Source organism: Panthera uncia, chromosome X, assembly GCF_023721935.1.
Source record: "Panthera uncia isolate 11264 chromosome X, Puncia_PCG_1.0, whole genome shotgun sequence".
Taxonomy (NCBI): Eukaryota; Metazoa; Chordata; class Mammalia; order Carnivora; family Felidae; genus Panthera; species Panthera uncia.
This window is the reverse complement of record NC_064817.1, coordinates 10,614,488-10,640,760: the sequence shown is the minus strand read 5'-3', so window position 1 is coordinate 10,640,760 and position 26,273 is coordinate 10,614,488. Positions and strand designations below refer to the sequence as shown.

Sequence of the window (26,273 nt, the reverse complement as noted above, 5' to 3'; positions counted from 1 at the left end):
TGCTTCATCTTCAGAGATTCATGGCAAGGACTCTGACAGGTACTCCAGAAAACAGGTTTCTGATGACTTTAAGATCATAAAACTGAACTGGTAAGAATTTCCAGAATAAAAAAGCTGGTTTCAAGCAGACCAAGAATTAATAACATGGGAGTGAATGAACTGATAATTCTACTGTTTAGGACTTTAATGTTTTGTTTTCCGAGGTTTAAGGAAATACTCTACTCTTTTCTCATAAGCTATGATTGACAGAACTATACCTTTGTAAGCAGAATTGAAACAAGTTTTCTCCCTCTGTGGTCCCTCCAGCATTCAGAAACTCAAAGTATTCTTTCATGGAAATACGGTTTTTTGTTTTGTTTTGTTTTGTTTTGTTTTGTTTTACATCAATTCAGTAAGAATCTCTTCTCCTTGGAAGAGGACACAATTGGAAGCATGGTTATATTACTAAGGCTCTGACTTGAATGTCTTATTTGAAAATGGTATGCATAAAAATCAGGTATGAACAGAGAGTTTTAAGGGCCTAAGACTGACTTTAGGGACCCAATAAAGCCCCTTGCAAAAAATGGACCTGTAACCTTGCTTACAGGCTTCTGGATGGCCTTACCAGGTAAGGAAGGTCCCTTACCTTGGCAGGCTCAGGGGCTTCAAGAAGAGAAGAATTCATCTAAATCTGCATAATAACCTTACCCTTGTTTACTGTGCTTTTCCTGATAACCTCTCATTACTGGCTCCTCTGCTCCCACACCCACTCCCCCCAGTCTTTCTTCTTTCACTGGAGATGGTATTGAAGGTGGGGAGAGGGAAAATTATTTTTCCTTCCCTGCCTCTTCCTACTTTATTTTTCCATGTTTATGTTGAGAGAGCATGAGAGCAAATGGGGGAGGGGTAGAGAGCGGGAGAGAAAGAGAATCCCCAGCAGGTTCTGCGCAGAGCCCTCGAACCCCGGTGAGATCATGACTGGAGTTGAAATCAAGCGTTGGGCGTTTTACCACCAGAGCCACCCGGGCGCCCCACTTCCTACTTCTTAGTACATGTGTAATAACACAAGCAATTACAGATACTGCTCAATAACCTACGGGAAGTTTATTTTATAGGGTAATCAGTTCAACCTACCCGATCTTCCTACTTATTTGAAGGAAACCACCCTTTCTAGGTGGGAGTCAGTGCTTTACTCGGGCCTTCAGTACCAAACCACCAAGTCTCCCTCTTTCTGGGAGGTAAGTGATCCTCTCTTGACTTATAGAAAACCAAACTATGAGCAATTAATTAAAAGAAAAAACCCTGCTTTTGAGGGCCTGTTTGCAAAGAACTTCAAATTAATCTCCATCTTTTATAGCAGTGTTACATAACCTTTCCATTTGTTTTCAGAGCCATGCCTTTGACAAAAATAAACTTGGCTAAAAACACAAAGCGGAGGGTGTCACAACTTGGGAATTTACTCCATACCAAAACAAGTCAACCCCATCCCGAGCCTTAACCTGTATCTGGGTTCCTTCCTCCTTCCCGAAGAAAGCTGACCCTTACCTTGGATGTAAGTCTTGTCCCTTCAGCCTTGTCAGAAATTTCACTACTGGTGATTTACCCTGTCCAGGTGGCCTCTCCCATTGAAAAACCCATGCCAGACAACTGCTTCATCAACACTACATTATTCCTTCCTCCAGCAAGACTACTCTCTAGAACAGTCATACTACCTCCATTTCTTTGGCACCTGGCTCCTGCCAACTGAAACTACCCCCCCCCCCAACCAGGGTGGGCAGTGATGACTTCACTGCCAACACCTCATCCTTCCTGATTGGCATGGAAACACTTCCTCTAGCACTGGTCCCTTCCTCTTTCGTCAAATGCTCTTCCTTGGACATTTGATGACACAGCTCACCTACTGCTTTCCCTCCTGAGTCCCTGCTGGATTGTCCTCCTCTGGCCACGAAATAATTCTCTAGGCTGGGTCTTACCCCTCTCTTGCTGGGACAGCTGAAATAAAGCTTGTCTTCGTAGGCCCTCTCCTGTCCTCCTCCCCTCTGACAAGATCACTTTTTGCAGGCTTGTTCACAAAGGTAGATCAGGTCAGGTGGACTGCTCTCCTATCTGCCTCTGTCCAGCCTTCTTCCCACCCTGAGTCCTGTCACTCTTACCTATGCGGTCCAGCCACATGTGTGTTCTTTCAATTGCTTTTGAACAGTTAACTCAACCATGACCGTTACTAGGTTTTCCAGCTTCTCATTTATCAAATGGGATAAAGAACTACTTACCTCCTAGGGTCATTTGAATGACTAAGTGAATAAATAAGAGTAAAGCACTTAAATAAGAGCCCGCTGCCAGCCAGTCCTGTTTTAAGTGTTAACTCAGTATCAGTCTTTCACTTGGGTCTGGTCTACACTGTTTTCCACACAGCCCCCAGAATAATCCTTTAAAAAAAAATAAGCCAGATCGCTTCCTGGATCTGCTGAGCACCAAGGGTAGTTTCTCCTCTTAATATCAGAAGTCCTCGCTATGGCAATCATTTGCATTCCTACTATCTCTCTGACCTCATCTCCCACCAAGCTGCCCTTAACCTTCTCGCTGTTCCTTACACAGGCCCAGCACACTCCTTTTTCACTTGCGGTTCCCTCTTCCTGGAAAGCACTTTTTCTAGTTCTATCTATATGGCTTACGCACTCTTTTCCTTCAGGGCCTACAAAAGTGCCATCGGAGTGGCCATTCTTTACCCACCAGTCTTTGTTTTGGGGGGCTGTCCTTTGCATTGTGGGGTGTACGGCAGCATCCCTGGTCTCTACCTGCTAGATGCCACAGTACCCCAATGCCCACTTGTGACAATGAACAATGTTTCCCGACACTGACGAGTGTCCCTGGGAGGCAGAACTGGCACACTCCAAAAGAAAACCACAACACTCCTCTCTGTTCTCCTTTTCTGTGTATCTTTGCATGCACATACATACTTGTATATGCCCATGCAGTCCCAGGTTTTCCCCCTAATACATCATAGGTACCTTTGTGTATCAGAACAAGAGACTTCCCACACTCTTTTGAATAGCTGCAGAGTACTCCTGCATACATTCAAGTGCGTCTGACCGTTGCTTCACTGGTGACCATTTAGGTTTGTTCTTTCCCACTTTTTCCTAGTACAAATCATGCTGCAACACACACATTCTAGGACACAAAGTGAGTGCTCCTATAAAGGGAACGGCCGGGACAGAGAGATCTAGGTTTGTAATTTTGGACACATCCAGGTTCTTGCACAGTCCTGTAAGCAAGTCCCTGCTTGCAACCTCCTTGAGAAACTCCAGATCTCATTCCTGGGTACCCCAGAGCCCCACACAGCTCAGGGCCCACACTAGAAGCCTAAGTGTCTGCCAAATGCTCGAAGGAAGAGACACCTGCCTAGTCCATGCAGGCATAGCTCTCTGATTCTTCCCATCACATTTGAGAATCTGTAAGAAGCATACCTATGCTCCATCACTTTGTTTCTGGGAACCTCTTTCCAGAACTGAGTCAATTCTGCTGGGCCCGTGCCAGATGACTGTTCCATTTCTGCAGCCATTATCAGAAAACGGTCTTGGGCAGAGACTGTTAAACCTGCATTCCAAAAGAGTAACTTGTTATATAAACAAGCCTTTACAAAAGTTGGACATGTTGGTTTAAGGCATTATTCTAGAAAACAATGGAAAAAGGACAATATGGAACCACCCTAAAAAGGAAAACGGTTTTCTAAAAATTCAATTTCAACAGGCGTCAGTTTAAACAATTTTATGCATTAAAAAACCATTCTAGTGAGACCCATTTACCCATTTCATTTTGCACACGAGAAAATGGATGCCTAAGAATGCAGCGACGTGACGTGTTGACACTCGGATTTCCGGCTTCTAGTCCAGCTCTACGGACTCACCAACCAGCCCCAGGTACCCCAGCACACCCTCTGAGGCCATCACGTGACAACTCACCCCCGTGGGGAGACACAACTATGTCAACTGAAGCTCCAGGGTCACAACTGCTGTTGCTTGGCTTGACTCTGTATTTTTCTGGAGCAGTCGTTCTCACCTATTTATGAATAGAGTAATCACGTAATCACTAACAACATAATGATAAAACTGATCTTGGGGGCGGGGGGGGGGGTAAACAGCTTGAAAGTGATTTTTAGAAAACTAGCAGTTAATAATAAAGTCTACAAAACACCCACGGTGGTCAGGCATAGAATGTATCTTTCCCCATCAACAGGAAAACAGTATCTTTATTTTTTAAAATCTCTGCTAATCTTGGAAGTCCAACTGTCACTCAGCCTTCCTTTTCAACAAAACAATCTGTGCAGTATCCTATCTGGCAATTGCCTAAATTTAATAACACAAATTCTAAAAAACCGTATTAGGACTTGTTATAATAGCGTTGTCCAATTAAAAACACTAGAAAATCAAAGAAAATATCCTAGTGGTTCAATCTAAATTAAATAGATGATTTAAGGAAATAATTTCTACAATATGGGGCAGTGGCAGACTCGGTCATTAGGTTAGTATCCAGCATAAACTACATCCCAAACTATATCACACTTGGGGGAAAATGCACTCTTGATTTTATAGTTTTATTTTTTTTGCTATTATTATGAATTATTTATATGATGAAGAGTGATTTTCCTTGAGTTTTTATTTACAACAGACATTAAAGCCTGAGATTAATTTGGACATTAGCCTATTACGGCTCATTAAAGATTGAGATACAGATCCCAGGGAAAATTTTAGATAAGCTATGCCATGTGGTTAAAACTAGAAGGCAGCGTAACATGCCTAAAAATATCATATATAAAAACACTGCACAAGTTACAAATCCTCAGTCTTTCGATTAAAATGTCTGAAATCACTTCCCATATCCAATTTCCACATATAATCTATTAGATCTTTCAGATACTTACCTTAAACGCCACGATGTTTTTAGTTACATTTGTCAACACTATTAAAGTTTTCTTCTCTCCAGATTCTGTACTTCCAAAATACAGTTCTTCTGCTGGGCTAGGTGGTGACAGAAACATAAGGCGTTTGTGTTATTCAGAATAAATGATAATCTAATCATTAGCTGGAAGAAAAGCATTTAATATTATATGCTCATTTGTATAAAGAGATTTCATCAAAAAAAAAAACCCTACAAAACAATTACCTAATATAGTTTGTGTTTTCATCTTACTAATTGATTGCATGCTACTTAAAAGTCCTATGGTTGGCTTCCCCAAGATCAAAAGCTAAATAGAAAAGGACAGAAGAAAGAATAGGATGATTCTGGATTAGCCTATAATCAGCACCATCTAAAGGTGCATTTAAACTCTTTGGAAGGTTACACATAATAAAAACAGAGAAGAAGCTGGCACTTCAACTTTAATTACAAACAGAATAGAATGGGGCATAATTTTATACACCAACAGAGAAAAGTCTAACGTAAAATGAATGATCATCAGGGATGTCTTGAAGTAACAGACTAAGGTCTTACTATGTAAAGGCTTTTTCTAAGTAATATGGAATACAAAAAACAAAATTTGGGGTGGGAAATATTTGTCAAACAGTAAAAGCAGTGAGCCTCAAAATACAAATTTTACTATTGTCACTGTAGAGCATGTGAACTAAAAGACTAAAGCAACGTTTTATGTAGTTTTTATTTTTTTAATGTTTATTTTTGAGAGAGACAGAGTGTGAATGGGGGAGGGGCAGAGAGAGAGGGAGACACAGAATTGGAAGCAGGGTCCAGGCTCTGAGCTGTTAGCACAGAGCCCCAAGTGGGGCTCGAATTCACGAGCTGTGAGATCCTGACCTGAGAAGTTGGGACGCTTAACCGACTGAGCCACCCAGGTGCCCCATTGTGTAGTTAAATTTTTTTAATGTTTTATTTTTGAGAGAGGGTGCGAGCGGGGGAGGGGCAGACAGAGAGGGAGTCACAGAATCTGAAGCAGGCTCCAATCTTTCAGCACAGAACCCGATGCAGGGCTCGAACTCATGAACCGTGAGATCATGACCTGAGCCAAAGTCGGACGGTCAACCAATGGAGCCACCCAGCAGCCCCTCCAATTGTGTAGTTTTGTTACATGAGTCAAACTGTATCAGGTGCCTCCAAACACTGGGTAGAGGAGTGTTTTTGTTTTAGATAAAAAGGTGAATTGTTCAGACTGTCCTTGACCATATACGTAAGTAGATTCATTTTATATCAGGAATGTCGGCATATCAGAGATACATTTGGAGAACACATATTTTTAAGGACATGCTCTCCTAGGAGGGCTCTGCTCATCTTTGGACAAGACAGATTAGCACAGCTGCTGGCTTACTTTTAGAGCCCATCTGAAATATAACACAGAAAAGACCAGAAGGTTATGAATCTCAGAAGTACTCTCAATAACCACGAGACTGATGGGAGACAGCCGCTATTGGGGCACCTGTGCCTGGAGGAGAGAGAGGTGCTGTGACTTTCCTGGGGGCAGAGGCAGGGGATGCTGAGCCCAGACCACAGCCTTGGAAGCTGCCCTGCCCTATCCTTCCCTGGCCAGCTCTTGAAGCTGACCCTCGACATTCATGAGCCAAGATCTAGGGTGTCCACAAGCCTCCAGTGAAAAGTGTGAAACTTCTAAACCATTATAGGGAAAGAGGAGAAACAAACTCCACAGGGGGGAAATGGCAAAGAAAACCCATGACCAGCAGAATATACATGTGGGACCCCCCCACCCAGAAATACACAGATGGTTGAGATAATCCAAATATAATAGTAATCCCAATGTATATAAACAAACCAGTCTTCTCAATTAGAATATCAGTCTTTTTTAAAAGTCTGACCATACTGGTCATAAGAGTCATACCTAAAACAGTTACACAGAAAAATTTCAACTATGGGACAGAAAATGATACATCAGGTCATCACCAAAGTTGGCATGGCAGTATTAACATAAGGCCATATAAATTTATCAACTAAAAGCATCATTAGTGAGAAAGAGATCTTTACGTAATGATAATTACAAACAATCCTGAATCTCAGGCTGAGTAACCTAGAAACAAAAATAGAGATGTGCTGAAATCAGGCTTTGGTAAAAGACAAAAACAAAACAACCCCCCCCCCTATTTTTCTAGTCCAGCTTTAGCTTTTAGAAGGTCAAACTGATAAGTGCTTAGTTCACTGTCATCTCTGGCATCCTCAAAGTTGTCCAAGTCAAACACTATCAGTAAAATGAGAAAATATATGTCATTCAGATTAACTGTTAATATATGAATATTCACTTTTATTACCTGATGTGAAATGAGGGCCCTTTAAACACACTTAATGGAATAACAAAAAGGTAGCTAACAATGTCTACTCTGTCTGGAAACCAAGGTGAGTCTTTGGATAACCTTTAATTAGAAAACTTGTATACTGTTTTTCAAAATGTGGAAATAAATACATTTTCCCTCAAGATGATCAAGACAGATTATTAAAAAAAGCATAGCTAATAAAATCCTCAACTATGATTACCTGATGTGTAGTAAGGGCCCTTTAAACACACTCAATGGTTTTTTGAAAGCTTTCATTTTAGAATCAACCTTTTCATTTTCCTCTGCTTTGGAAGTATGTTCGGTAACGTTAATCTAAAGACCAAAAAAATATGAAGAGAGAAAGATAAAGAAATTTAGTTTCATACTGACAGCTGGGCAGTTCATTAGGTGAAAAAGTAAACACAGTGATTCAATCCAAATTACAATCTTTAACATAAGCTTATTACACCTAAATTACGTATTTGACATATATTAACATGACCATTAACATATACTTGGATGCCTACGACAGGTAAGTCACTACAGAAAATGTAACATGGGCTTTCCCTTAGGGTCTTTAAATCTGTTCTAAATTATAACATTTATCCCTCTATCAAGCCCCTGATGACTCATAAAAAGATAACTAAGTGCTCCTTCCAAAACTGAAATAGAGGAAGTAGATAAAAGGTTTTAAACTGACTACTTTTATCCGATAAAAAATAGTTTTGATAACACAATTCCTAAGTGCATTTTGCCAATTTTTATACCAATGCATGAAATCGGCCTTGTCATACACCATAATGACACTTCTGGTTAGCCAGTGACCTCCTTCCTCTTTCTTTCCACAGACAAAATGTTGAAGGACAGGAAGTTAAATGAATTACCCAAAATCACATAGCTAGCTAGCTGCAGAACGGCGGACAGGCCACAGCTTTTGACTCAAATTCATTCTATTGTTAAGATTACCTTTTTTAGAAGAGCTGTTTGTTCTTCGCTGGAAATTGTTTCCAAGGTTTCTTTGCCATCACTCTCTAGATCTTCTTTACTTGAAGCTTCATCTTCACTGGCAATAGGTCCATTTTCACACAATGGTGTCTGGAAATCATCATCTACTAGCGGTGGGTAGCTATACTTGAAAGGATCCTAAGAGAAAGGAATTGTATAACAGCCTGCTGAGAGGTGGGCAGACAAATAATTCTCTCAAGTTAAAAATCCACTCTCCGGGCCAACAAGCAAACCAACACAAAAAAACAGACTTAATTAGTGAATTTTTTTTTTTTAAAGGAAGCATTTCAAAACACAAGGGAAAGGGCAACACGTGGTGTGGGCAACTGATTAGCCATCTGTAAAAAAACCAAGTTGGATCGTGAGCTCATTCTTTGCACCAAAAAGAATTTCAGAGGAATAAAAACTTGAAAGTATGTATTTTTTTAATGTTTATTATTTTTTTAGTAAGCTCTACACCCAACATGGGGCTCGAAACCATGATGTTGAGGTCAAGAGTCACCTACTCTTCCAACGGAGTCAGCCAGGTGCTCTGGAAGTGTAATTTTAAAAAACCATATAAGCTTAAAACAACAACAACAACAACAACAACAACAACAACATAAGCTCCAGAAAAACACAAAGAAGGATTAAAAAAAAAAACAAAAAACAGGGGCACCTGGCTCGCTCAGTCAGTAGAGCCTGTAACTCTTGATCTCAGGGTTGTGAGTTCAAGCCCCACATTGGGTATGGAGCCTACTTAAAACAAATACATTAAAAAAAAACAACAGGAAACAAAACACAAAACCTAAGTAGTGAAGACCTTTCTAATCATAGCAAAAACACAGAACCCAGCAGGCATAAAAATGCTGATAAAAAATGAGCACACTAACATGAAACATTTCTGAATGACAGAAAACAAAACCCAACACTCAACTCCCCCTCCCGAAAAAAAAACCCGCAAAAAAGTTTTTTTTAAAGCCACAACGAGAAAAATATGTATCACATGTATCAGAAACAAGACAGCTTTTGTTCATATATACAAATCAAGAAGAGTGATAACAGAATTTTAAAAAAAGGAATGATACAGAATTCATAAAGAACAGACTACCTTTTAAATCATAAAAAAATGCTTGACATCACTTACAATAATAGAAATGCAAATTCAAACCACACTAGAATATTTTTCACCTGAGACTGTCAAAGGTTACAAAAATGAGAGTTTGTGCTACTGGCAAGGGTGTGGTTCAAGCATTGCCACATGTTACTGGGAGATGAGCACAATCTCTTTAGAGGGAAACTGGAGCTCACCTTCTACTTACACTGTTGAATCCATGTACCAAGATATTTACAAGGATATTCACTGTAGCACTCCTAATAATGGCAAGATTAGAAAACAACTAACAGTCCTTCCAAAGAGAACTGATTAACTACATTATGTTAAATCTACACAATGGAATATTCTGCAATGGTTGAAAAAATCAGGTAGACCTCTATGAATCAATATGGCATAAACTAACAAGAGATGAAGTGGGAAAACCAGTGAAACAACATACTGTATGTGACTGTTACGTAAAAAAATAAAATGGACAGAATATTTCCAGGAGAGAAAATGTGGACACAATGGTGGCCTCTGGAGAGTGGCAGTGGGCAGTCACCGGGGGAGGGACACATGCTTGGCACTATACTGCTGTAGTTTTCAATCTTCAGTATTGTTTGCTTTTAAAAAAATCATGTATAAGTATTACTTTTGGGGAAAAAATTATGTGAAAGAATATTAGTCCTACTATAATTCTGAGCAGTCCTAAAAAAATATACCATTAACAACAGAGAAGGGAGATAACCTTTTCTACTCCTAAAAGTAAAAATAATTTTTAGTAGGGGCGCCTGGGTGGCTCAGTCGGTTGAGCGTTGGACTTCGGTTCAGGTCATGATCTTGCGGTTTGTGGGTTCGAGCCCCGCGTCGGGCTCTGTGCTGACAGCTCAGAGCCTGGAGCCTGCTTCGGATTCTGTGTCTCCCTCTCTCTCTGTCCCTCGCTCACTTGTGCTTTGTCTCTATCAAAAATAAATAAATGTAAAAAAAAGTAATTTTTGCTAGAGGCTATAAATTTTAAAGTTTATTTATTTTGAGAGAGAGAGAGACAGAGAGGGAGGGAGGGAATATGAATCCCAAGCAGGCTCCTCACTGTCAGCCCAGAGCCCGACGCGGGGCTCGAACTCACGAACCCATGAGATCATGACCTGAGCCGAAATCAAGAGTCAGACGCCTAACCGACTAAGCCACCCAGTCGCCCCTAGATGCTATTAATTTTAAGATATAACAATTCTAGGGACAGATTATTAAAAACAAATCAAATATCTAGTTTAACTAAAGGTAGTATGTGAAATGAACCATACTGTGTTTTTCTAGGTTAAAATGTAAAATATAAAGCTTCAAAATAGGAAAGCAGCAAATTTCAAATTAAAAATACTGGTTCAAGTTTTTCTAACCAAAGAAATCTAAAGGACACAGCAAAACTTTTCATCTTCCCGGTCACTTGATTCTGGTTGAATCCAGTTTTGCCAAGTAGGCAGTATCTGAAGTAGATTGGAAAAATCAAACAAAAGAAATTTTATCAATCAGGTTAACCCAAAGCATACCAAATCCATAGGTTCCATAGTTTATAAATACACAATACACAGTACGTTTCATTATCGTGTAGTGGTAAAAATTTAACACATACCTAGTTATCCCCAGTCTCTTATTTTTAAGTACTAATACCATTTCAAAGAAAGGTGATAATATATATTATCTTTGAAATTAAAAAGACTGTTAAACAGTAAACAACTGGAAGCAAACTGAGACACGTGAAAAAAAAATTCAGTAACTCACGGTTCATATCTAGACACAGGAATACTATGTAGCCATAAATAAGAGTAAAACAGCTTTTCATATTGATGTGGAATGATCTCTAAAACATGTTGTAGAGAAAAAAGTAGGAGGCATAAGGGCGTAAAAATACACTACTTGTTTAAAAGCGATGAGAGGGAGGAAGAATTACATCTCTATTTGCTTGTGTGTGTTACATATATACTGTATTGCTTATGTAGGCAATACGGGTTCCTGGAAATAAATATAAGAGATGGAACTGGGGAGAAGAGAGTGATTGGGATAGCAGTAGAAAGACTTTTTACTGAATACCTGTGTCTGAATATTTGTATTGAATACTGAATACTTTTCAGTCTAGAACCATGTAAATATATAACCTACTCAGAATTAAAATTTAACAACTCAAAAACTTACATAAACATGTCTATCATGGTGCTATTCTGGAGTATCTATGATCTTTCTTTGCACGTTAAGATACTGCTGCTTCTTGTCCCTTAAGGCAAGAACACGGCTTCATGTGCCCCGATCCAGTCTTATTTTAGAAACATACTTCAAGCACTATACTTACAGTTCCACCCATGTGGGGAGGCAGGTATTCTACACTGACGTAGTCTTGGACTTCATTTTTACTTGCAAACTTCAACAAACTCACTGCTTCTGGTCCAAGCCAGGATTTCACAATTTTGAAAGCAGCTGAGGAAAAAACAGTCACTTCATTAAATCCATTGTCTTTCTCAATTAATTTATTGTGTGTGCTAATGCAAGTCTTCTGATATCAGTTTGGGCTAAACTCTGTCAACAGGTATCTTTGTGGGTTCCAAATGTTCCAGGAAGAGTCAGGAAGACTGAATCACCTTGATGTGCACCAAGAAACTTAACAGAGTTTTGGCCTCTCTACAAATCTGTCAATGATCCCAACCGCTAAGACTCCCAGACACGGAATCAAATAGTACTGTGATTTGAGGGATAACTATGCAAGAGTATGGAAAGAGTCATTTTTCCTTACACTTCTGATAAACACCCAACCTGAAAGACCTCCTCAAATGGGAAGTCAAGAAGAGAAAGCAGTGGCTCTCCTTATTTATGGGTTTGAGCTACACTCAGACTTCCATCCCAACCCTAAACATCTCTGCCTTTCTCCCAAGCCCTGCAGCTTATTTAATTGTGAGGAACTCATGGAATCTGCAAGAATAAACCGTTATCAAACACAACTGTTTAGTAATTACAATCTTGTTCTTTCATGCCATTCTAATTTAGTTAGTTTTTTTAAACCTTGTTTCCATTCTGACATTCTAAACACATTTTAAACAAATTAAAAGAGGAATCCTGCATTAAGTTTGCAAAAGCATCAATGAAAAAACATCAGGAAATCAAACAGTATGATAAAAATTAAATCCAGGTTCAGGAAACTGCATTTTTAGTTTGGCTAATTATGCTTAAATTTTATGTAATATTTATATTTTCCTTAATTTCGATTTAAAAAGTCTGTGAGATGACGTATTTGAAGCTAGGTTACTTGAATTAACTAAAATGCTAAATCTGATTTTTTTATAATAGCTTTATTGAGATAATAATTCGCATACCATAAAATTCACCCCTTTCAAGTATGCACATCGATGGTTTTTGGTGTATTTAGATAGTTTTATAACCATCCCCACTACCTAATTTTATTTATTTTAGACAGAGAGAGAGAGAGAGAGAGCGCACGCACATGAATGGGAGAGAGGAACAGAGGGGGAGACAGAGAGAGAGAGTCTTAAGCAGGCTCTGCACTCAGCGCAGAGCCCGCCGTGGGGCTGGATCCCATGATCCTGGGATCATGACCTGACCCGAAAGAGAGTAAGATGCTCAAACGACTGAGCCAGCCAGGCACACACCCCCCACTATCTAATTTTAGAATGTGTTTGTAACACCAAAAAGAAACCCCTATCTATAAACAATCTCTCTTTACCCTCCCTCTCCCATTCCTGGGCAACCACTGATCTACTTCCTGGATTGGCCTGTTGTGGATATTGCACATAAATGGAATCATACAACACGTGGTTTTTCTAACTGGCTTTGTTCACGCAGAATGTGTTCAAGGTTCCTCTGTGATGTAGCATGTATCAGTACGTAATTCCTTTTTATGGCCGAGTAATTTTCCGTTTTATGGATCTACAACATTTGTTTATCCATTCATCAACAGATAAACATTTGAGTACTTTCCACTTGACTATCATGAAGAATAGTGCTATGAAGACCTGTGTGCAAGCTTTTGTGTAGACACGTGCTTTCAATTCTTTTGGGAACGTACCTAGGGATGGAACTGCTGAATTATATGGTACTTCTATGTTTAACTTTTTGAGGAGCCGCCAAACTGCTTTCCAGAGTGGCCCCATCATTTTACATTCTCACCAGTAATGTATGAGGGTTCCAATGTCTCCACATCCTCAACACGTCTTTTCGATCACAGCCATCTGAGCTGGTGTGAATTAGTATCTCATTTGGTTTTGACTTGTAGTTCTCTCATGACTAATGATGTTGAGCATCTTTTTATGTGTTTATTGCCCATTTGCCTATCTTTGGAGAAATGTCTATTTAAATCTTTTGCCCTTTTTAATTGGGCCATTTGTCTTTTTATTGTGGTGTTGTAAAAGCTATTTATATATTCTAGACATAAGTCCCTTATCAGATGCACGATTTGTAAATATTTTCTTCCATTCTGAGAGCTGTCTTTTCACGTTCTGGCTGGTGTCGTTTGAAGCACAAAATTTGAAATTTTAATGAAGTCCAATGTATCTATTCTTTTCTTTTGTTGCTTGTGCTTTTTTTGGTGTCATATCTAAGCAACCACTGCCTAATGCAAGGCCACAAAGATGTATTCCTATGGTTCCAAGGTTTACAGTTCTAATTCTTATATTTAGGTCTCTGATCATCCATTTTGAACTAATTTTTGTATGTGAAGGGAGGTAGAGGTCCAACTTCATTCTTCTGAATGTGGATAGTCAGTTGTCCCAGTATCATTTATTACAAAGACTATTCTTTCTTGAGAGAGATCTTGGGAGACAGTGGCAGACTAGGAGCACCGTAGGCTCGCCTCGTCCCACAAACACAACTAGATAACTACCAAATCATCCTAAATGCCCCATCAGTCGATCTGAAGACTGGCAGAACAAACTGCAACTAAAGGTAGAGAAGAAGCCACATCGAAGAAGGTAGAATGTAAGGAGACCTGGCTTGGGAGAGACATGGATCACGGCTGCTTCAGTGGGAAGAGAACCTCAGTCACGGAGAAGGGCAGGTTAGAGAGAGAGAGTGCGTGTGCGCGACAGAGAGGCAGACAGACCAGCACACAGGGGAGCACATGGGGAAAACAAACATGTACAGCAAATGGCTTGGAAAGTGAGAGGGCCTGAATTTTGTGAGTTCTCACAACAAGTGGGGCTCAAAGCCTGGAGTTTTAAAGGTCAGCATGCTTGGCTCTGGGAGAGCTCGGAGGACACTGGGGCTCTTCGTGGAGAGAAGGCAGGGCAAACAGGCCGTGGACATACAGCGAGGAAAAAGTGATCTGAAGAGCGCCTGGGGCACAGAGTGCAAAGGTTATTCGCTCATCTCGGAGCAGGTTTCCGAGGGGCAGCATTCATGAAGAGATCCCTTCTGGAACAAAGAAACTGCCAAGTATCATTTCATTGCCCCGCCCCAGCGGAAGCCCAGGGCCACCTGTAGGAAGCAGTGCAGTGCTGACACTTGCTACTTAATTTGCTTACACCAACCTCCTCCACATCGCTGCGCTCTAGAAGAACCATCCTTCCCGGTCACGCTTGCCTAAGTCCCGGGTCAGCAGGACCCTTTCCCTAGAGGACAGGCCCAAAGCCCTGCCAACATGGTGTCTCCTGACCCAGGAGTTTTGTGAGGCCTCGGATCTGGTAGTGGCAGCAACAGGTCTCATTTCACAAGCAGACCAGAGCATACCTAGTTTAAATGTGCCACATTCAGGCCAGACACCAAAAACTGCCCAAAGCAGGCAAAGAGAGTCTCTGCAAATGACTGGCCCGAGGATAAAGCAGCCAGGACACAACAGCAGAGCACACAGAGCACACACTGGAGACAGTCCCAGGAGCACCAGGCCCGGGACACTTAGACAGCAGGGCACCACGGGGCCTCTTCTTCATAAAGCCATCACCCTCAAGGACAGGAGATGGAGCTGCCTTTCCTAACACACAGAAACAGGCACCGAGACTTGGCCAAAATAAGAAGACAGAGAACAGGACAAGGCCACGGCTATGGCCAGAGATCTAAGTGAGACAGATATAAGTAACGTGCCTGATGGAGAATTTAAAGCACTGATCGCAAGGATACTCACTGGACTTGAGAAAAGAGTGGAAGGCATCAGTGAGACCATTAACACAGAGATAAGGAATAACAAAGCAGAGATAAAGGGCTCAATAAATGAAGTGAGAAACACACTTGATGGAAATGAACAGCAGCAGGCTGGAGGAAGCAGAGGAACCAATTCGTGACCTAGAAGATGGAGTAATGGAAAATAATCAAGATGAACAAAAGAGAAAAAAAAAGAACTACACAAAATGAGAATAGACTTAGGGAACTCAGTGACTCCATCAAATATAATAATACTTATATTATAGGAATCCCGGAAGAAAAAAGAGGAAAGGGGGCAGAGAATTTATGTGAAGAAATAATAGCTGAAAACTTCCCTAATCTGGGGAGGGAAACAGATACCCAGATCCAGGTGGCACAGAGAACCACCCCCCCCAAAAAAAATTAACAAAAGCAGACCCACACCAAGACATATTGTAATTAAAATGGCAAAATATGCTGATAAAGAAAGAATATTAAAAGCAGCAAGACAAAAGAATATAGTTACATACAAAGAAAACCCCATAAAGGTATCAGTGGCTTTTTCGGCAGAAACTTTCTAAGCCAGAAACGGGTGATATGAGACATTCAAAGTGCTGAATGAGAAAAACCTGCAGCCAAGAATAATCTATCCAGCAAGGTTATCATTCAGAATAGAAGGAGAAATAAAGAGTTTCCCACACAAACAAAATCTAAAGGAGTTCATGACCACTAACCGAGCGAGCCCTGCAAGAAATATTAAGGGGACTCCAAGTGGAAAGGAAAGATCGAAAGTGACAGTATAAAGGTAGGAAACACGAAAACAGTAAAAATGAGTATTTCTGTAGGAAATCAGTCAATGAGCTCATAAAATAAAAGGATGTAAAATATGGCAACATATACCCAAAAGAGGGGGAGTAGAGGAGGAAAGAATGGGTTCAAACCTAAATGACCATCAACTGAATAAAGGCTGCTATATGCAGAAGAGGTTATATATAAACATAATGGGAACTACAAATCAAAAACCACTAATAAATATGGAAACAATAAAGAGAAAGAAATCCATATATACCACTAAAGAAAACCAGCAAATCATGAAAGAAAGACAAGAAAGGATCAGAGAAAATCTGCAAGAACAACCACGAAACAAGTAATAAAACGGCAATAAATACATGACTATGAATAATTTCATTGAATGTAAATGGACTAAATGCTCCAATCAAAAGACACAGGGTGACAATGAATAAACAAGACCCATCTATACGCTGCCTACAAGAGACTCGTTTTAGACCTAAAGACCCCTGCAGATTCAAAGTGAGGGGATGGAGAAACACATTTGTCATGCAAGTGGATGTCAAAAGAAATCTGGAGTAGCAATACTTATATTGGACAAACTAGACTTTAAAACAAAGACTGTAACAAGAGATGAAGAAGGGCATTATATAATCATAAAGAGGATAACCCAAGAAGAAGAAATAACAATTGTAAATATTTATGCACCCAGCATGAAGCTCCCAAGTACATAAAACAGTTAATAAGAAACATAATGGAACTAACATAATAATATAATAGTAGAGGATTTTAACATCCCACTTATATTAATGGGCAAATCATGTAAACAGAAAATGAACACAGAAACAATGGCTTTGAGTAATACACTGGACCAAATGGATTTAACAGACATATTCAGAACATTCCATACTACAACAGCAGAATACACATTCTTTTCGAGTGCATATGTAAAATTCTTCAGAAGAGATCACATATTAGGCCAGAAAACAAGACTCAACAAATTCAAGAAGATTGAAGTCCTATCATGCATCTTTTCTGACCACAGTGCTATGAAATCATAAGTCAACCATAAGAAAAAATTTGGAAAGACCACAAATACATTCAGGTTAAATAACATGTTACTCAACAATGAATGGGTCAACCAGAAAATCAAAGAAATACAAAAGTACATGGAAACAAATGAAAATGAAAACACAAGGATTCAAAACCTTTGGGACACAGCAAAAATGGTTCTAAGAGGGAAGTTTATAGCAATACAAGTCTACCTCAAGGCAAGAAAATTTACAAATAAAAAACCTGACCTTACACCTAAAGGAGCTGGAAAAATAACAAAGAGAACCTAAAACCAATAGAAGGAAAGAAAGAACAAAGATCAGAGCAGAAACAAATGATATAGAAATGAAAACGAACCTAAAAAACAAAACCAAAAAAATAATATAACAGATCAATGAAACCAGAAGCTGGTTCTTTGAAGAATCCAGTGAAACTGATAAACCTCTAGCCAGACTTAACAAGAAAAAAAGAGAAAGCATCCAAATACATAAAAATCACAAACAAAAGAGGATAAATAACAATAAACACCAAAAAAATACAAACAATTATAAGAGAACATTAGGAAAAACTATATGCCAGCAAATTGGATGACCTAGAAGAACATTCCTAGAAACATATAACCTACCAAAACTGAAACAGGAATAGAAAATTTGAATAGACAGATTATCACCAAAGAAATTGAATCAGTAATCAAAAACTTCCCAGTAAACAAAAGTTCAGGACCAGATGGCTTCACTGGTGAATTCTACCAAACATTTAAAGAAGAGTTAATAATTATTCTTAAACTTCTCCAAAAAAACATAAGAAGGAAAATTTCCAAATTAACCCAATGAGGCCAGTATTACCCTGATACCAAAACCAGATAAAGATACCACTAAAAAAGAGCTACAGGCCAATATCACTGATGAACACAGATGCAAAAATCCTCAATAAAAAACTAGCAAACCAAATTCAACAATACATTTAAAAAAAATCATTCACCACAATCAAGTGGGATTCATTCCTGGGTTGCAAGGATGGCTCTATATTCACAAATCAATCAACGTGATACATCATATCAATAAAAGAGCCATATGATCATTTCAAGAGGATAGAAAAAGCATTTGACAAGGTACAACATCCATTCATTGCTAAAAATCCTCAACAAAGTTAGTTTAGAGGGAACGAACATACCTTAACATAACGAAGACCATATATAAAAACCCACAGCTAACATCATACTCAACGGTGAAAAACTCAGAGCCTTTCCCTTAAGGTTAGGAGCAAGATAAGGATGTCCACTCTAGCCACTTTTATTCAACATAGTACTGGAAGTCCTAACCACAGCAATCAGACCACAAAAAGAAATAAAGGGCATCCAAACTGGCAAGGGAGAAGTAAAACCCTCACTATTTGCATATGACATGATACTATATATAGAAAACCTAAAAGACTCCACGAAAAAACTGCTAGAATTGATAAACGAATTCATTAAAGTCACAGGATACAAAACCAATGTAGAGAATTCTGTTGCATTTCTATACACCAATAAAGAAGCAGCAGAAAGAGAAATTAAGAAAACAATCCCACTTACAACTGCATCAAAGATATTAAGATACTTAGGAATAAACTTAACCAAAGAGGTCAAAGACCTGTATTCTGAAAACTATAAAACACTGATTAAAGAAATTAAAGATGACACAAAGAAATGGAAAGAAATTCCATGCTCATGGATTAAAAGAATAAATATTGTTAAAATATCTATACTACCCAAAGCAATCTACACATTTAACCCAATCCCTACCAAAGTACCAACAGCATTTTTCACAGAACAAATAATATTAAATTTGTATGGAACAACAAAAGACCCTGAAAAGCCAAAGCAATCTTGAGAAAGAAAAGCAAAGGTGGAGGCATCACAATTGTGGACTTCAAGTTATATTACAAAGACGTAGTGATCAAAACAGTATGGTACTGGCACAAATACACACACACGTTGATCAATAGAACAGAACACAAAATCCAGAAACAAACCCACAATTATATGGTCAATTAATCTTCAACAAAGCAGGAAAGAATATCCAATGGGAAAAAGATGGTTTATTGAAGAAATGTTGGGAAAACTGGACAGCTACATGCAGAAGAATGAAACAGGACCACCTTCTTATACCATACACAAAAATAAATTTAAAATGGATTGAAGACCTAAATGTGAGGCCCTGAAACCATAAAAATCCTAGAATAGAATACAGGCAGTAACTTCTGTGACATCAGCTGTAGCAACTTTTTTTCTAGACAGGTCCCCTAAGGCAAGGGAAATAAAAGCAAAACTAAACAATTGGGACCACACCAAAATAAAAAGCTCTGTACAGCAAAGGAAACAATCAACAAAACTAAAAGGCAAATAATCTGCTGAATGGGGAGAAGATATTTGCAAATGACCTATCTAATAACGGGTTCGTATCCAACATATATAAAGAACTTCTAAAACTCAACACCCAAAAAACAAATAATCCAATTAAAAATGGGCAGAAGACATGAATAGCCATTTCTCCAAGGAAGACATCCAGATAGCCAACAGGCACATGAAAAGATGCTCAACATCACTCATCATCAGGGAGATGCAAATCAAAACGATAATGAGATACCACCTTATACCTGTCAGAATGGCTAAAATAAAAAACACAAGAAAGAGCAAGTGTTGGTGAGGATGTGGAGAAAAAGGAACCCTTATGCGATGGTGGGAATGCAAACTGGTGCAGCCACTGTAAAAAAACAGTATGGAGGTTCCTCATAAAGTTATAAATGGAACTACCCCGGGGCGCCTTGGTGGCTCAGTCGGTTAAGCGTGTGACTTCGGCTCAGGTCATGATCTCATGTTTCATGGGCTTGAGCCCTGCGACGGGCTCTGTGCTGATAGCTCAGAGCCTGGAGCTTTCTTTGGATTCTGTGTCTCCCTCTCTCTCTGCCCCTCCCCTGCTCCTGCTCTCTCTCTCTCTCAAAAATAAATACACGTGAAAAAAAAAGAAAAAAATGGAACTACCTATGATCCAGAAATCACACCACTATTTACCCAAAGAATACAAAAACGCTAACTCAAAGGGATATATGCACCCTGATGTTTATAACAGTATTATATAATCACATTAGAGTTGGTAAAGAATGTTTTTCAATGCTTTAACAATTTTTTTTTTCACCACAAAATGTATCATGACTGTCTTATTAAGTGACTATAGCAATTTGGAGTGCATTTCAGATTCATCCCACCTTCTTCCTCAATGCCCGAAACCCATGAGAAAACCTAGCCAAGGCCTATGTTCGGTGACATACCCCATCCGTGTGTGACAAACTGAGGCTCCTGGCTCTAGTTTCACCTGAATGGTTGAACATCTTGATGCTGTTTTTAGAGAAGACTAATGTATATCCCCAGAGCCTGGGGCAAGAATGTTAACTGAGTTTGCTTAGGAATCGTCTTTGAATGTTCCAGCTCCGGCCTCTTAAAGAGCATACAACAAGCACAACGTAAATTTTTTTTAAACAACCACAGAAATATGGCTACATTGGGAAAAAGGAAATCAGACATTTTGTTTTAGCGAAGTATAAATAATATACTCACCATTCATTATCCAAGGCATGTCAAAGATCACCATTTTTGCTTAAAGACAAAAAAAAAAAATTCAATGAATGTGATTTAGTATCACTATAGTATCATCACTTATACCTGGCCTAGAAAAAGCTGGTGATCTAAATGTAACTAAACACTGAGCTGGTTGACTCAGTTCTGATTCGGTGACATGTGAGTGGTGCTCAAACCAAATTAACTTCTCACTGATGAGGGGCCCGCTCAGGGTGGCTTTTGGGAAATCAACAATACGCTATCATTGTCCTTTGGCAAACAGTCTGTTCTTTTGTTCATTTGTGGCTTTTGCTGTTTGCAGAAAGGTACAAAATAAATAAGTGGGTAAGCGGAGTCTTTGGATGTGGTATGTCATATTAGTGCTGATGTACAGTGAACTTTAGGAATGACCTCAATGTAATTTATTGGTTCTGATAATTTTCTTTTTTTTTTTTTTAATGTTTATTTATTTTTGAGACAGAGAGAGACAGAGCATGAATGGGGGAGGGGCAAAGAGAGAGGGAGACACAGAATCGGAAGCAGGCTCCAGGCTCTGAGCCATCAGCCCAGAGCCCGACGCGGGGCTCGAACCCATGGACCGCGAGATCGTGACCTGAGCCGAAGTCGGACGCTTAACCGACTGAGCCACCCAGGCGCCCCAAGTTCTGATAATTTTCTAGGGATTACATTGTAAAACCACTTACACGTTTTCCCCTCACCCCAATTTTAATGCATCATTATGTTTTAAGAAAGGCAAATTACTTATACTTTTCTTCATATTATGAGCCCCAGGAAGCCAATAATTCCCAAAGTATACAGAAGTATTATTTGCATATTTAGAAGACCTAAACAGCCCTATTAACAATTACAAGAACCAGAAATCACAAAGGGAATTCTTGATACCTAATTCATTCTATTCCAAATGAATCAAAATGTAATTTCATTCTTCTCTGAGCAGAGAAGCTCCTAGAATGGTTATATTAATGTAGGACAAGTAAAGTACATGTAAGAAACAAGGTATCTTCAAAGAGGTACCCTGGAGCTTAATAACCTCAGTCTTCATCTGTGATATGCCTAAAAAGATCTGGACTTAAGATTTTAAGAAATAATGGTTGTATTTCATGACAGATTTTGAAGCATAACCAATTTAAGATTCTATAAAATTTAATGTCTGCAAAATTACATTATGTAGGTAAAATATATGCATTACCTCTAGTTAATTGGAATGAAGTGTTTCAATTCATCTTTATATAGGCCCATGAATTCATTAATAGTTTTCTCAAAAGAATCTTAGATGTGTTTTGTAAGGTAATAATGGTATTTATACTATTGATAAATGGCTCTTCACAAACTTAGATATTTCAATAAACAAGTGGATATTTTATTTTCATGTTTTACATAAGAGGAACAAACTAACCATATGGGGTAGTGACGCCCTATTGACCACTGATTGGCACTGCTCAGTAAAATGAATCGGGGTACGTGGTGGATCCAGGAAGAACTCAGAAGGAATAGCAGATCCTCCAGGTTTCCCAGACCAAATAGTCTCTTTACCTAAAAAGGTTCATGAGGACCCTCTCTGAAGACATGAGAGCATAGGGGTAGGAGTGGCAGTGATCCTCGAAATCCATCATGCTTTTTGTCTGCTCCTTACTTCACATTAATAATATGAAAGCACATCAAAGTAAGATGATTTAGGGGTTTTATGCTTTTGCATCACCTAAGTCATGAGTCCCCAAAGGCCCTAATTATGGTATCTTCCAGGGGTGTGCCCAGGCAGACCTGTGAGTTTCCATTTTCTGATATCCTTGTTGTCTCTCTCCTGCGTTTTTTACTTTGAGCCCACTGGAATTCAAATATATGACTGTTGGGGCGCCTGGGTGGCTCAGTCAGAAGCATCAGACTCTTGGTTTTGGCTCAGGTCATGACCTCATGGTTGGTGAGTTTGAGCCCTACGTCTGGCTCTGTGCTGACAGCGAGGAGCCTGCTTGGGATTCTCACTCTCCTTCTCTATCTCTCCCCCTTCCCTGCTCTCACACGCACACGTGCCCTCTCTCTCAAAATAAATAAGTAAACATTTAAAAAATACATAGATATGACTATTTATGTGGGATAGTGTCTTCATTTCTCCAGAGGCAAACCACCATATAAATCCAAGAAATCAATGAATCAAAATGGGTACCTAAGATTTACGTGTTCTTCATTCAGGTAATTAATGCAAGAATCACAAAAACAAATTCTAAATTCAAATGTAGTCTACTGTTTTCTTAATGATAGTTTTTAAACAGCAATTAGTAATACAGTGTACTTTATGCATGAGTACTGCTTATCACACATATACTTTATTTATCAGTATTGTTTATCTGTTTCTTGCATGTAAGAAGTTCCATATAATAAATATCATTTTAAATGAGTTTTTCACTGAAAGATGAATAAAAATGGGAAATCTTGGAAATAAAGGTATGTTTTATGTCCCCATGTATGTGTGTGTTACAGGATGCCGTATATACAGTTTCGAATTTAAATTCTTAAAACTGTAAAGGACAATGATTATGAAAAATTTCCTTTATGTCTACTAGGATACGCACTTAAACTTCTATGCACACATTTAAGTTCTTCGTCAGAATATAAAACTTCAGGTATTAAAGTCTATAGTAACATAAAGCTATCTCAGTCACTGCCTATAGTTTCTACACATTATATTTTTATAAAGGAGTAAGTTACTTACAGAGGTATTTAGGGTAATAAACCTTAAAGCAGTTGATGATAAAGCGCACAAAGTCCATGTCCTAAAACACAGATTATACATTTAAAGCTTTAAGACTATCCACATTAGGGAGCTTTAAATTGCACACTTCCAAAGGTGATAAACTATTACATACAAATGAGACAATTATTAAATTGTGTAAAAAATAAGCTCATATATAAATATATTCTCAGAGGCTAAGGTTTTAAGTCATTAAGCTACTTATAATAATCAGTCCTAATATCGAGTGAAAGAATTCAGACACTTAAACATCATTCATGTTATTTCCAACTAGTGAGATATGCAGGCTAAGGTAACATGGCATTATAAAGCAGATCGAAAGCAATCCCTACAGAGAAATTCTAAAAATCCGTTGAACAGTTAAAGAATTACTGAAACGAGCATACCGTTTACAACTTTACTACTTGCAATGATGATACATATAACCTATCGATTCTGGTATATTCGCTTTTTACCCCTAATTTCTACACCTTGTAATAGCTTTAGTAAAATACGTTTTATCAATCTCTTACACAACAGCTAATCTGATCATACTGGTGTGCTGTATGTACTTCGCTGCTAACTTCTTTCCTCTTAGAGACCCAGAGGCAGAATTTTTTAGTTTACATTCGAGTGTTGTTCATGGACTCCAATCCCTGGAAAACTTTATGAACATAACTGTCTGTTGCTTCTCCTGCACCGAACACAGCCAACATGAACTTTGGTTATGAGGGTTACTATTCACATGGATCGTTTCATTCCGTGTCATTCCCTGGCCGCCAGCTGATTTACTAATTCTGACTGGCCATCTTAGAAGGGCTGTAGAACGAAAGATAACTGTGCAAATTTAAATCCATCAGTTACTGAAAGGTGAGCTGTCCCATAGATGAGTCTATAAAGTCATTCCTAGCATGTGAGTTAGAGTATCTTTAACTTCAGCAAACTGAAAAGTAAGCACCTTTAACTATCTTCAGTATTCATTATGGAATAAACCCTAGTATATAATGGTAACTTTATAACTAATCGTTATATCCATTGTGCACCGAGGTAAATAGTTTGTATTTAAGAGTCAAATATCTCGAAATAACTAGTTATATACAAATTTGGTTACCTGTGTATGATCTGTGGCCCCCAGAGACTCTGCCAAAAGTCTTTAAGATTCTTGCTTTCATCTTTTAAATGGATAGCCTTGCGTATAAAATCCCAAGTTACTGCTAATTCAAGTGGATTCGATGGGATGCCACTGGTGAAGTATATTAGTGGGTGCTACATTAAAAAGCTCCATGAAACCTGGTGCTCTGCATTCTGTGAGGATGTCTTCAAGGACTGTTTATTATCTTGTAAAATGTCCTCCCTTTGGGGATCCAAGAAATACTTTTCTTTCTAGTTCAAGTATCAGGAATGAATACACTTCTCCTAAGACACTGGTTTTAAAGTGTGGCCACTGAATAATTTTAAATGATTCCATTTCTTTCAGGCAGGCCACTGAAAGACTGAAGCCCGATTAGTGGCCCAACTCTAACAAATAACTTTTAGCTTTTTTTGCCTTGTAATTCTGCATACATGTTTATAAGCCAACTTAAATCCTTTGTGAATCATGAGGAAGTCATATATAAAAATATCTAAATTAAGGGACACCTGGGTGCCTCAGTTGGTTAAGCGTCTATCTCTTGACTTCAGCTCAGGTCATAATCTCACGATTTGTGAGACTGGGCCCTGTGTTGGGCTCTGTGCTGACAGCTCAGATCATGATCTCATGGTTCATGAGTTCAAGCCCTGCATCAGGCTCTTCGCTGACAGCACGGAGCCTGCTTTGGATTCTGTCTCCCTCTCTCTCTGCCCCTCCCCAGCTCACACTCTGTCTCTCTCTCTCTCAAAAATAAACTTTGAAAAAAAATTTAAAAAAAAATAGATTTCCAGAAGTTAACCACCAGGCAATGAGTACGAATATGTATACTTTAAGGTTCTTAACATACTTTGCCAAGTGGATTTTCGAAAAGGCTTCAATGTCGCCCCAGGGAAGTGTGTGGATGCTCCTTCACCGCTACCAGAAGGAGCTAAGGTTTGAACGTAAGAGACAACAACAGCTATGATAAATGTGCCAAAGTCGCCCCATCACCGCTGAAGGGTTTGTAGTTACCGCTGAGGTCACGCAAGGACCCCAATTAAAGACTGGTGGGTTTTACTTATTTTTTAAGCTTGGCAAAATCCCCTGAAGAAAACGGGTCTCCAAAGTTAACCAAATCAAACAAAAACCCCAACGAGGTGACCAATTGCTGTATGTGCAAAAGTCAGGTGAGCACCTCACAACTGCCAAGCATCGTATGAATCTGATGGTATTAAAGAGAGCGTACCTTACTTCACTCCCTATTTGAGTGTATTACTCTGTGCCAGGCACAGGGTTACGTGCCGCAGGATATTAATTCTGACAGAAGAGTTCACTGTTACCACTTCTGCTCATGACCCTGCCAGCCTCGACGTCCTACCTTGACATTGTGTGTATCAGACGAGGAGCATTCCTAGGAAGTACACAGTTTCAGTGCCAAACACCGAAGCAAATTTATTTCTCCACAAATCCTATTTCATGTCTGACTTCACTCACGATACGGAAGGCAAAAAATAAATCCCAAACATAACTTGGTTAGCTCAAACTTG

The 26,273-nt window shown here is 39.0% G+C and overlaps 1 protein-coding gene across 2 annotated transcripts in view; it reads right to left on the bottom strand.

The window, feature by feature from the left end:
• MOSPD2 (motile sperm domain containing 2) overlaps window positions 1-26,273 on the bottom strand; it is a 54,537-nt gene that overhangs the window by 8,121 nt on the left and 20,143 nt on the right. For both annotated transcript variants that reach the window (XM_049643467.1, XM_049643468.1), the window contains exons 6-13: window positions 23,601-23,661; window positions 20,873-20,911; window positions 11,666-11,790; window positions 8,211-8,387; window positions 7,465-7,577; window positions 4,898-4,994; window positions 3,939-4,035; window positions 3,444-3,573 (exon numbers count right to left, since the gene is read on the bottom strand). In XM_049643467.1, the coding sequence (XP_049499424.1) occupies window positions 3,444-3,573; window positions 3,939-4,035; window positions 4,898-4,994; window positions 7,465-7,577; window positions 8,211-8,387; window positions 11,666-11,790; window positions 20,873-20,911; window positions 23,601-23,661 (839 nt within the window). The remainder of the gene's footprint in view (window positions 1-3,443; window positions 3,574-3,938; window positions 4,036-4,897; window positions 4,995-7,464; window positions 7,578-8,210; window positions 8,388-11,665; window positions 11,791-20,872; window positions 20,912-23,600; window positions 23,662-26,273) is intronic.